This window comes from Cynocephalus volans, chromosome 4 (genome assembly GCF_027409185.1).
Source record: "Cynocephalus volans isolate mCynVol1 chromosome 4, mCynVol1.pri, whole genome shotgun sequence".
Lineage (NCBI taxonomy): Eukaryota > Metazoa > Chordata > Mammalia > Dermoptera > Cynocephalidae > Cynocephalus > Cynocephalus volans.
Window position 1 is genome coordinate 156,288,984 of NC_084463.1, and position 12,839 is coordinate 156,301,822.

The window sequence follows — 12,839 nt, forward strand, 5'->3', positions numbered from 1 at the left end:
CTGTTCCTCCACACACCTCCTCCTTCCAGCCCTGGAACCTTCCCTCTGCCTGCAACCCTCCTTCCCTTTTAGCTCCTTGTCATTCAGGCTTCATCATCATCACCTCAGAGGCCTTTCCTAACCTCCTAATCTAAAGCAGCCACACGATCTGACATTATCTGATCTCTTTATTTACTGTTCACCAGCTCCACCTCAACCTTTCAATTGCCAGTAAAATCTCCTTTTTGATTTTAGACATTTGGGGACAAATGTTCTATCACCTACAACCAAAGAATCCTCATGATAAGCTCACAGTTTCTCATCGGAAAGACAAGTCTAATCTTCCCTGGCTTGTGAGAAGCCACACCCACAAGGCAAGTGGCAGGACAAGTGACTGGAGGCCCTAGGAACACAAAGTCAAGGTCTACAGAGACGTGGAAGATTTCTTCTGACAAATGGCTTGTAGATTTGTTTTTGTTTTATTTCTGCTGTGAAATTAAAGAGAGAGGGGGAGAGCTGTGAAAGGAAAGGAATGATGGGCTTGCTGGTAGCCGGTGTCCCACTGTGTGCTCACTCCCTCCCCTCGCCTTTCCCAGCCAAGGTGTTCCTGTACAGACAGACGCAGGGAGGTGGTTATGTTTATTGTTTTCTTTTTTTAATGAAACTAGATCACTGCTTACAAAACCCTGCACGAGTGCTCGTGCCATCCCCTTCACAGTGCCCTTGGCTCAGCCTCTCCCCGTCTCACAGGAACTGATACACAGTGGATGTGGAACAGCCACCACCACTGACTCAATGAACAACCCAAAGGGAGAGACCCTGTGCTCCGACCCTGAGCCTTTAGACAGTGGCACTTCTTCCCACGTCCGTTCCCGTGGGGCCTGGAGGTCGCATGAATGAGGGTGGTCCATGCTGCTATGGCTCTCAGGCCGCCACCCAGACCAGAGTGAAATGATGGGAATGTCCCGCCCCATAAGGTGCCCCCCTCCCCCAGTAGTCTTACCCCCACCACCCCCCACCCCTAACTCTACCCCACTACTGAGATGAGGCCCAGCTTCTGACGGAAGGGATAGGGCCTACAGGCTGTAGAACTTGAGGCTCCTGTCCATGCCTGTTGAAGCGATGAACTTGGCATGGTGACCAAAGGCCACCCCTGTGGTCAGGCCACTATGTTCTGAGGAGAGAAACAAGAGGCAACTGTGAGATGCTTTTCCTTCTTTATCCTCCTGTAGGTCTGAACACTGACCCTTAACAACAATCTCCCAATACACCCAGTCCTCCAGTCAGTATTCATCACACTGAATGTTACTGCTTCTCTGTCTGTTTCCCCACTCTGACCTGCTCGTCATTTATTTCCAGTGCCTCCCTTGGTGCCTGGCACAAAGCAGGCCCTCCATTTTTCATTGTTGGGATGAATGAACAAATGAACATCAGTCCCTCTTCTCACCTGAGCTTTCTGGGCAACTGCAATTCAGTTTGGTGAAAACCTCAGTGCTCAGCTTGTCAGTATGTTTAGTGCTAACTCCTTGCTTGTAACTGGAACAAGCATCTAACTCATGGGGTTCCAACTCCAGGACACTTGGGCCCCTAACACAGGGCAGGGCTGGGTCAGGGACATGAGTCTGAGCAACAATCCTCACGGGACTCAGGTAATTCATGAACACCAGGGCAAATCTCTTCTGGATTTAGGATCACATATGGAGTCAAGAAGCTCCCCACTAAAAAGTCCAGCCTATTCTTCCAGCCTGCCACTCTATTCCACTCAGCTCCATATCAAAACACTGGATCCATGTGCAGGGTCCAGTCCAGTCCATACTGTCAGGCCTGCACAACTTTGTAACAGACACACTGAGCAGGGCTCAGGAAAACATGGGGTGTGGCAGAAGTAGCTTGTACCTTGACTACAACTGCTAATGAGGATGAGAATTTCATCAACAAAGACAACAGCAGCTACCATTCACTCAGCATCTTAAGTGAGTAATAGGAGCCCTGTGACCATGCATGCCACTTCCACATCACTAGCTGGCACAATATGCAAAGCAGCGTTGATATTCCCATTTTAAAGATGAAGACGCTAAAGCTCTGAAAGGGAAAGTCACATACTCAGGGCCACACGACTACTAGGAGGTTAGAAACCCTGTCATCCACTGCCTCAGCATCTCATACTTTTCTTCTCCAGCACTTATGATTGCAATTAAATAAGTTTTTGTGAAATCATCCTACATCCGCCTTCCTAATCTGACTATAAATTCCATCAGTGCCAAGAATGAGTCTTATTCGCTGCTCTAATCACACAACAGACTGAGAAGCAATATTGAATAATAACAACAGCAAAGCCTTACTATGTGCCAGATGCAGTTCTAACCTACATATATATATATATATTTTCATCTAAACCTCACAACAACCCCACTGAGTATATACTATTATCATCCCCATTTATTAAAGGCTCCACAGAGGTTACATAATGTTGGGACTCAAAACGATACCCCAAAGTATGGCGCTCTGGCACAGAGTGGTTTGATCTGAAGAACACCACCAAGGTCTCTGTGACCTTCTGTCCTCAGGTCCCTCACCCCTCTTTCTCTATGGAAGCTTTCTCTGAACTTCCCTTACCTGACTAAGGGCAGATCCTCTGAAAGGAACACAAATGTCATGAATCCCCTCCCTGGGAACCGCATCAACAGGGGAAGATTAACTCATATCACGAGAGGAGACTAGAGGCTGACACCACCCAAGACAGACTTTGTCAAAGACTATCTATCACCTTCGCTCGCTGTGCATGTCCTCCCCACACCCTCCCATAACTTGTGTTGCCACCCCCCACCCCCAGAAGCCCCAGGCCCCCTATTCCTTTCTGTGGCTCAGGATGCCATGTAAGCTTCAATCATCTCACCCTTTCTTGAATGTCTTATTTGGTTAGGACTCCCATGCTTATGCACGTAATTAAAATGGTTTTCCTGGGCCGGCCCGTGGCTCATTTGGGTGAGTGTGGTGCTGATAACACCAAGGCCACAGGTTCAGATCCCTATATAGGGATGGCAGGTGAGTTCACTTGGGAGAGCGTGGTGCTGACAACACCAAGTCAAGGGTTAAGATCCCCTTACCGGTCATCTTTAAAAAATAAAATAAAATAAAATAAAATAAAATGTTTTTCCTCCTGTTAATCTGTCCATTGTCAATTTATTTTATAGACTCAATTATTGAAACTTCAGAAGGTAGAGAGAAATTTTTCTCTACCATACAGTAATTTGACAAATGTCATACAGCTTGAAAATGGTAGAGGTAGTACTAGCACTTATGGCCAAGCAATTTGACTCTTTAGTTCATTTCCTTAGCCACAGTGCTCTACTGCCTGAGGTAGTGATTAAATCTGCCTAGAAAAATCCATGCCAAACCCTAGATTCCTAATCCACTGTGGATTCTCCACCTCTCTGCAGGGCTTGGCACCCAGAGACCTCTGAATCCCAGGGCCAGCCTCTACCTGTAAAATGAAGAATCTCAGTCCACTGTTTGCAGATGTAGATCTGGACATCTGTGCCCCCAAGGGCTAGGTAGGTACCACTCTGGTCAAAAATCAGTGATTTCACCTGCCAGAACCAGAGAGAAAGAAGGTGGAACAGAAACTATGGCATGACTGGGGATAAACAGAAGTAGTTTAGATTCATTCAGTAAACAATCAACAAATGAGGAAGAGAAGCAACAAAGAGAGCTGGTGAGGAGGGGGGCACACCTCAAAGTTGTTATCCAGCTGCAGTGTCTTAAAGTTCTTAAGCTTGCGCAGATCCCAGAGCTTGACAGAGGAGTCATCAGCCGCTGTAGCCAGGTAGTAGCCGTTCTCAGAGAAGGCAATGCTGGTGATGGGGCCTGAGTGGCCAGGGAAGTTGGCCACATTGGTGCGTTCCTACAGTTGGGAAGTAGGTAGTAAAATATGTTACCCACTGGTCACAGGAGGAAGAAAATGGGGCTCACCTAACTCCTACCTCTGAAACGCTCTAGCCTGTCCTTCAGGGAAAGACAGCTAGCAGGAACAGCAGGGGTGAATGGCCCAGGGCCTCTCAGACCACATCCATCACACCACACACGCAGAGCCAGTATCTCTCCACCCTCAGAACAACCCCAGGGCCAGGCGCCATAAGCACCTAATCAGCACTGCATCATCACAAGAGCTTCCTCCAACCCTGGGCCCTCCAACCCATGTCCTACCTTCAAGTCCCAGATCTTGATCTGAGAGTCCATAGTTCCTGTTCCAAAGATGAGTCCATCAGGGTGGAATTGCGCACAGGTGAGAGCTGTGGAGAATGGGAGATGGACCTGTGGTCAGAGCCCACTGGGGAGAGACTAAGAGCAGCAAAGGTGGGCTCCTTCTTCACATTCCTCACCATGCCCAGTACAAAGCCTGGCACTAGGCAGGTGCCGGTGGAAAATGTATCTTTAGAACAAATAAGCAAATGACTAAATAAAACATAAAAACAAATAATTAACAACAAAGAAAAGAGCCCAGCGCCTCTGAGGCAACTTACAGCAGCCAGAGGTCTCATCTGTCACCTTGGTGAGTACACGCCCTGTCTGGATGTCAGAGAAGGCCCAGTACTGGGAAAAAAAAAGAGACAACATAGCCAGTGAGAAAGTGGGTCCCCAGGTTCTGGTTGGCCGTTCAGGAAGACAGAGAGACCCTGGTTTGGCAAACCAGCTCCTCCCATTCTCCCTTGGGGTTCTGCGGAACCAACTGGGGTTGGTTAAGATGTTCCCTCCTCCCAAGATGTTCAAGCTCATGAACCAGCAGGCCTCTTCAGGGCACTGCCTGGGACCGCACCTGGTCATCAGAAGAGCTCAGGAGATAGTCACCAGTGGCGTGGAGACTGAGGCCTGTCACAGCACTCTCATGGGCCCGAACAACCTGTACGCAAGAAGAATTCGGGACCGACCAAATCCTAATGGTGGCATCTGGGGAGGCAGAAAATACCAGCTCCTAAAAGGAAAGCAATGAGGCAGAATGTGAGAGACAGAGAAGAGAACTGGACCGCAACAATTACACAAAAGGGACTGGGGATGGCCATGACTACCAATAATTGTCTCTCCATCCAGCCCTGCCTGCTCTGCCTGGAACCACCTATCCACTCAACGATGCCCAAGAGGGCCAGCCATAAATGCTATTAAAATGATAAATCAAACAGCATCAGAGCTTGCGGAGGAGGCCTCACCATCTAGCAGTAAAAAAAATAACTGTAACAGAGAGCAATTTCCCACCCAGTTTCCAGGACCAAAAAGAGAAATGTGGCTAGTACAACTGAGGAACTGTATTTTTAATTTAAATCTAAATAGCCACATATAACTAATGGCTACTATACTGGATGGCACAGGTCTGAACAGTACTGGGTCTGGGAAGCACTGTAACGTCACATGCCAGTACATCCCTCACTTACAGATTTCAGGGGGAAGTGAATTTTCCAAAAGACTTAGGGCAGAGGGAGAACTTATATAATGTCACTAACCAATTATTTTGGTTTGTTAGGACAATAAAAGCCATAGGTAAAAGTAACTGCCATCTTTTATCAACACAATTTCATAAGAGACAAAACTATAACACCAAGTAAGCAGGAAGACAGTGCTTTCAATCTGAATGTTTAGTTTTATGAAAAATTCACCATGTTATTCCTATACTTATCATTTCCCTAAGGTCTAGGGGAAAAGTTGACTGTCTGGGAAGCACTGATCCAACCACTGTCCTGCAGTCCGAAAACAAACTGTCCTAGGCTTAAAACTCAAACCCCATATGAAAAACAAACAAAAAAAAAAACCACACAAACAAACCCCAAATCCCATAATATCATTAATCTAATCTAAAGAGTTACCTTTACCTTCTAAACTAGAGGTTCTCTTTCTATTTTAACCCACACCACTTTCAACAGTTGACATCAAGTTTTTATTCTCCCCCCCAGAGGCTCATGAGAACGTGATTACATGTCTTCCTCAGATTTCCTGTGAGTCAAGATTGTGTTAAGGTTTGTTTTCTGTAGTTTATATCATTAATGCTGTACATTTTTTCTTTTCTTAATATAAAATATTTCAATGAATATGCTTTGTCAAACTATACGTTTCCTTTCTCCCCTTGGTTTGAAAACCACTGCTTTAGGAGGCCGTACATAGAGTAAAGGGAAATCCCCATGACTCCAAACAGAGGCCCCTCTAAATATCCACTCTTGAAAGTCACAGCTCTTCCTCAGTCCTCCTTCACCAAGGAGACAAAAGCAGGGTGAGGGATTGGTTTTGGAACCCTAAACCACAGGGCTCAGGAAAGAGGAACTGCAGCTGGCTAGGAAAACTCCTTACCTGGGAAGGGTGAAACACCACACTGGTGACCTTCTTGGTATGACCTTTGAGGGTGGCCAGGATCTGCTCAGAACTCTTGTCAAAGACAACAACATTTTTATCTGCCCCACCTGGAGAGGACCCAAATGATACCAAAAAAATGAGTCAGGCCTACCCAGGTCCTTTTGCTGAAGATGACACTTTTGTCCCCAGGCCCATGGACAGGACAAGGAACATGCACCTTCCCCTGCCATCCCTCTCTGTTTTGGCCAGCTAGGACAGGCCCAGACTCTCACCAGTGAGGATCTTGTTGGTATCAGAGGGGCAGAGGTCCAGCGCGAGTATCCCAGGAATGCTGGCACTGTGCAACCCCTTTGTAGACAGAGCCACACCAAACCCAGTCACAGACAAATCACAGCAGGCTACAAAGCCACACAACTCCAACTGCCACCCCCAGTCACCCATCCCCTGCAGCCCAGGGAACAAGAGCTACTTCTATCCCAAATCCACTGCATTAGGCTTTCTGTTTGGATGAGGTAACTCCCTCACTGCATTACTGGGAACCCAGAGCTGGGCAAAAGAGAAGCCCTGACAACCCAACAGCCAAGGCAAGAAATAGGGCCAGAGGCCCTGGACAGCTTTCCACTCCCTTTTCTCCATGCCAGGCCAACCCTACCCCAGAAACAGCTTGGGAGGGCCTGTCTCCAAGTTAGTGGGGACCCAGCCACTCACCACATGGGATGCCACCTGCCGGTATTTGCTGAGTTCTTCTGGCTTCACCAACTCCTCAGGCACAGTCTTCCCTCTCTGAGAAAATGAAAAGGTCCCCCAAGAAAAGCAATAGTGAGTGTAAGATTCAGCCACCTCTCTTTCTCCTACAGGGTCAATCGTCTCCCACAGGGCCAACTCTCCTCCTGGCTCTAGAAGAGGACTCACCTTCTTACGCTCTGTGGTTAGCACGGTGGCCTTGTCTTGAAGCTGGGGAAGACAGAGGGGGAACAGTTCAATGTGGGACAAAGGATAATACCAGAATAATGGCACACTGGATGCTGGCCACATCTGTGCTTTCAAAAGCATCACCAAGAACTTGTTATCTGCCAACATCTTTGCTAAAGCCTTGCATGCAGTATCTTTTTTTCATTTGCCCAAGGTCACAGAGGTGACAAATGGCACAGCAAGGATATGAACCAGGTCAGTGCCATCCCAGACCAGGTCTATGCCACTAAGATGAGAGCTCTGAAGCATGTTGACAATCGGAACTATTCAGAAAGACACTAATTACAAGCCCCACAAATGAAGATTCTGTGCATACAACAGAGCACCAGACTTGGTATCAGGAGCCCAGCTCTGCCTCTTATGAACTGTGTCTTTGAATCTGAGTCTCAGATTCTCCATCTGCAAAATAAAGATGATAATTCCTGTCCTGTCTCTCTCGTAGGAAAAAGCGTGAAAACATATAACAAAGTGGTTTAATATCTGCAAAGAATCCCAATAACAATAAAAGCTAAAAGTTGCACTTATCAGTATTTAAATCTTTTAAATTCCCACAACAAGCCTATAAAGTAGTACTATTATTCTCAGTTTAGAAAAAGGGAAATGAGACACAGAAGGGTTGGCTAAGTAAGCCAAGATCATAAAGCTTGTAAGTGGGTGGCATCAAAATACAAACCCAAGCAATCTCGTCCCTGAGTCCATACTCTGCACCATTCAACTCTACTCCCAAATGGACAGGATTTTTATTCACACTGGCCTCAGGCAGATGTTGAAAAATGAGGGCCCATCAGCATTCCCACCAAATGAGAACAAGACTTACCTTCTGGATAATCTCAGGGGTCATTCCCACCAGCTCGCCCAAATCCATTGGCTCGCCTGCACCCTGAAGGGAAGACAGGTGAGGGTGAGAGAGGCGCAGAATGCCCAAGACATCTGCATAATGAGAGTTCCATGGGCCACTGCACACAAATGGTCTGCTGGCAAGGGAGGGGGCACACTTACCACAACACTTGGCTGTGAGCTTGGCACAGCCTGGGGCACGATGAGACCAGCCTGCGGTTTCAGGGTAGCCAGAGCTGAGAGAGAAGATAATATTAGAAATGGAATATTACAAAGCAAGACCAGCCCAAAGCGGGGCATGGCGGGGGAGAGGCCGCACCTTCTCGGGCAGCAGTGACTTCCTTGGTAAGACGGGCAATGACACGGCAGGCAGCATCGTGCTGGTACAGAGCATGGGACAGCTCTTGGCGGGTTGTCTGCAGCTGCTGGCGCAGGGTGAAGCTGTGCAGCATGACTGCATCCTGGGAGAGAGAAACACCATTATGAGGGGGTCGGTGCGTAGCACGGAGCACCCACCAGAGTCGGCCCTTGAGAAGAAGATACTGCCTCCTATCCCACAGCCTAGACCAATGTTAGTGACCCAAATAGCCAAATGACCCTAAACGTGCTGGCAGACACTCCTGAGCTCCTACCCCACAGCAAACACTGGACACAGTGACAGGAGTGGAAGCCAGCTCTTTCCCATGCATCTTCTCTAATTTACCGGCAAATCATGGATGTCATGCCATCACCTCTCTAAAAGGGAATAACACTGCTGCTGCTGCTGCTGCTGCTGCTGCTATTTATTAATCACCCTTGTTGTGTCAGGCACTGTGCCAGACAGTCCCTCAAGATGTATTCATTCATTCATTCATTCATATTTATAGAGCACCTATTACATAGCAGGCACAGCTCTCAGTGCTGGGGATATACTGATAGATAAAACAAGTCCCCAGTGTCACAAAATTTATACTCTAATTTTATTCTACTCCTCACTAAACCTTAAGAAAGGCATTAATCTATGTTGTATAGTCAGGAAAACCAGGACTCAGAGACAGAGCAACATGCCTAAAGTCACATGGCTAGTGAGCAATGGAGCTAAGAGTGGAACCCAGATCTGTATGACTTCAACAGCCAGGCCCCTCCTGTGATATCACCCTGCCCCTCAAAAAAAAAAATAATGCTCCATCCTTCCCACTCTCAAGTCCTAGTCCAGTGAGGCATTCTCTTTAAGTAGGAAAGACACTGATTCTCTTCCAGGAACTCACCCACTCATCCTGCAAGGCTTTCAGAATGGCCGGGATGCTGGTGGCTGAGGGAGGCTTGGGCCGGATTGGGTGAGCAACTACCAAGAGAGGGAAAGAGGGTATGAAGAACCACAACCTGGGCCAGCCCATAGCTCGCTAGGGAGAGTGTGATGCTGATAACACCAAGGCCACGGGTTCAGATCCCATATAGGGATGGCCGATTAGCTCACTGGGTGAGCGTAGTGCTCACAACACCAAGTCAAGGGTTAAGATCCCCTTACCGGTCATCTTTAAAAAAAAAAAAGAACCACAACCCAAGGGACTCTTCTCCTCCCCCACCTCTTTTCCCTTTAACCATTAACAGACCACCATCTCCTCCTCCAATGCACTGGCCCCACCTCCTATCCTCTCAGGCTCTAAGCTAAGATGGCCCTAATCTAAGGCTGGCCAGAAGGCACCTTTGATGTCGATGAGCTGCTCCTCGGAGAGAGGCTGGTTGTTGATGGGGTCTGTTCCATTCTCTGCAATGTATTTCTCAATGAGCCGCCGCTCATAGACATGATTAGAGACAGGGGACACGCATGGGTGCTCTGGCACTTCATTGGAGACTGAAGAGAAAAGGAAGGCAGTGAGCTTGGGGTGAAAGGGAATGTTGGGCCTCCCCCTAACCTGCTGTTAGCCCCAACAAGACCACGCATGTTCACACCCAACTAACGGGAAGCAAGATATATGACACCAAGCCAGTTTTGTACTGGCCCCAGAATGCTTTCCAGCTATATTACTAGCTTCTCCATTAGTTTCCTGACAGACAGTCAACAAATAATTATTACACAACCACTTTGTGTCAGGCACCTGGAGAGCAGCAGTCAATAATCCCTGCCCATCTCATTTTTGAACAAAGATGGTTAGGCACCCACGACATGGAGATACACATGAAGCCACTCAAATCTCTGCCATCCATCAACTCAGTCTAAAGGACTAGACAAAGAAATTATAGTCTAAGAATACAGGAATAACAAACTCAGTTTCTCCTATACTCTAACAACATAAAATACTTCTGTTACCTCAGATGTGTGGGGTTTTTCTCTCCACACACCAAATCTCCACTCCAAGCAAGTAGTCCTTCAGCAGCCCACACGACCTGGGTGCCCTCTAATTCAGTTCAATTCTGACACTATCTACCTGGAGATAGTGTTAGATCCCACAGGTTGAGGGCTCAGTCCAACGAGACTACCGCCCATGTCTGATGCTAATCTCAAGCTCCAGGTTATTTTACCTGTGCTTCTGACTGACCAAGTATAAATTGGGTTCAATTAATTTGCTAGAGTGGCTTGCAGAACTCGGGAAAACACTTACATTTACCAATTTATTATAAAGTATATTACAAAGGATACAGATGAAGAGACCACCATTCTGAAGCTACACAGGGGTCCCCAGCCACCAGTCAACTCATTAATGTACAAAAAGACATCATTTTGAAGTTTCCAAGGAGCAAAATGTGACAAGCACTACAATAATAAAAAACATTTAAATGGTGCTTACTCAGGATTCTAAGCACTTTACATAGATTAACTCATCCTCACAACAACCCCAACAGACGTATCATTTACACTCTAGAACCCCTTGAGGATAGGGGTTACAGCTAGTCTCTGACTTCCAGTACAATGCAGACGCCCAGCAGGCACTCAGTAAACATCTAACGAATGAGTGAATGCGCGCAGGAGAGGAAGGATGGGGCTGGGGAATATAAAAGAGCTTCCTTACGACTGAAAGGGCAGAATGAATATGAAAATCCTTTGCAAACTGTATTTTCTTCAATGTGAAGGATTTCTTTTTCTATTCATCATTTCCATTCCTTCCTACACCTTTTTTGATTAACGGAGAGGTTCTGAGAAGAGAAGGAAGCGAACAGAGAAAGAAATGGGAAACCAGTAATCTGATGAAATGACGAGGGAAAACGCCCGCATGCCGTAACGAAATACCAAAAAGACAGGCAATACAAGACATGGAAAAAGCAGGGATTCAGGGTCAAAGAACCTAGCTCTGTCACCAAGCTCTGCCACTTACTAGCTATACGTCATTAGATAAGCCCCACTCTTCCTGAGCCTCACGTCCTCATCTGTACAACCGAGATCTTTATTTCTCCGTTAGGGAATTCTTGTGAGGAGGATGAGATGAGATCATAGCCTTGGAAGCGCGCTGTAAACCAATACGGGCTTTATAAATGCGCGATGTCTTTATTAGTCATACAGTGTAAGGTGGGGAGCCAGACACCTGGCTTCCAGCCCTGTCTCTGCCTCTAACTCCTTCTGTGACCTTCGCAAACTGCAGAAGCTCCGAGTACACGAGCGAGACCTCAAACAACATCCAGTGTCATGCTCTCAATTTTGCAGATGGGCAAACTGAGGCCCAGAGCCTTGAGCCACATCACAAAGCCAGTCAGAGGCGGACCCTGGACGAGCCCCGGGGTTTCCTGACTCCTGCACCAGAGCTGTTTCCCCGGCACCTGCTCCCCCTTGTCCAGGCCTATTTCCACTCTGGAAAACGACGTGGCTGGCCTCGGTAATCCCTGCGCCAATCAACCTGAGGCGCTGTGTAAACTGCGCAAATGCACCCCGCGTTGAGGAGGAGAGGACCCCCATGCTGACAGGCCGCCACTCTGCCTCCCGGGCGCCCCATTCCCGCCTCCGCCCCGACCCCGGCGCCGCAGCTGCCGACACACGCTCCCGCTCCACTCTCCGGCCTCCTGCGACCAGCGACCGGCCGCAGCCAGTACTCACTGGAGCAGATGAGGGACATGGCGCAGTCGCCGCTCTCCGAGGCGCCTTACGCAGGGCTCCCGGACTAGAGGCTGAACCTCCGCAGGCCACTTCCGGTCTGCCGCTGCTTCCGGGACGCTCCGCGGCGAGAGGGGAGCGGCCCGCCGAGCGATGCTAGCGCAGCGCTTCACGTGGGAACGAGGCCGGTGGCACGCCTCAGCCTTCGGCACCTAACGGAAACGGCCCTTTCCCAGAATGCAACCGGGCAGGAAAGGGCCCGCCACAGGACACTCGGCTATTTCCGGATGGACTCGGCTTGTTCCGTAAGGTTTTTGGAAGGCCTGGGGAAGGAAGGGGTTCTGAAACTACATTTCCCATCATGCAGTGGGAATTTAAAGCTACAGCGATCAGGCAACACTTGTTTTTGAGAGCGGTGCTACACTGGACCCTGGGACTTTAGTCTTCCAACTTTCTCTTTCATGTGCGAACTTTTCTTACGAGCTTGTTAAAATGCAGATTCCTTGGGTCTGCCTTAGACAGTGTGAACTAATCACTGAGCCCTACGTGATTCTCAGACAAGTGTTTCTCGGGCCACCCTTGGAGAGACACTGCTGGGTGGCCCGGTGCAGAAAGCACAGATGCAAGTGAGTAGATAATTTAAGACTGGCCAAGAAAATGTAGCGGTCTTGCCTTTACTACCAATTTGCTCTGTGATCTTGGGCAAGTCATC

The 12,839-nt window shown here is 48.2% G+C and overlaps 1 protein-coding gene across 1 annotated transcript; it reads right to left on the minus strand.

Annotated features, from left to right (window-relative positions):
- Nucleotides 1-997: 997 nt before the first annotated feature.
- Nucleotides 998-12,365, minus strand: PRPF19 (pre-mRNA processing factor 19). The gene is made up of 16 exons (XM_063093532.1): nt 12,131-12,365; nt 9,809-9,958; nt 9,372-9,448; nt 8,444-8,585; nt 8,287-8,360; nt 8,105-8,167; nt 7,228-7,269; nt 7,024-7,098; nt 6,588-6,663; nt 6,313-6,422; nt 4,796-4,951; nt 4,503-4,572; nt 4,186-4,271; nt 3,713-3,883; nt 3,464-3,569; nt 998-1,153 (listed from the first exon to the last, which is right to left on the minus strand). Exons 1-16 carry the CDS (start codon nt 12,147-12,149, stop codon nt 1,056-1,058), a joined length of 1,515 nt encoding a protein of 504 aa, XP_062949602.1. The 5' UTR covers nt 12,150-12,365; the 3' UTR covers nt 998-1,055.
- Nucleotides 12,366-12,839: the final 474 nt, after the last annotated feature.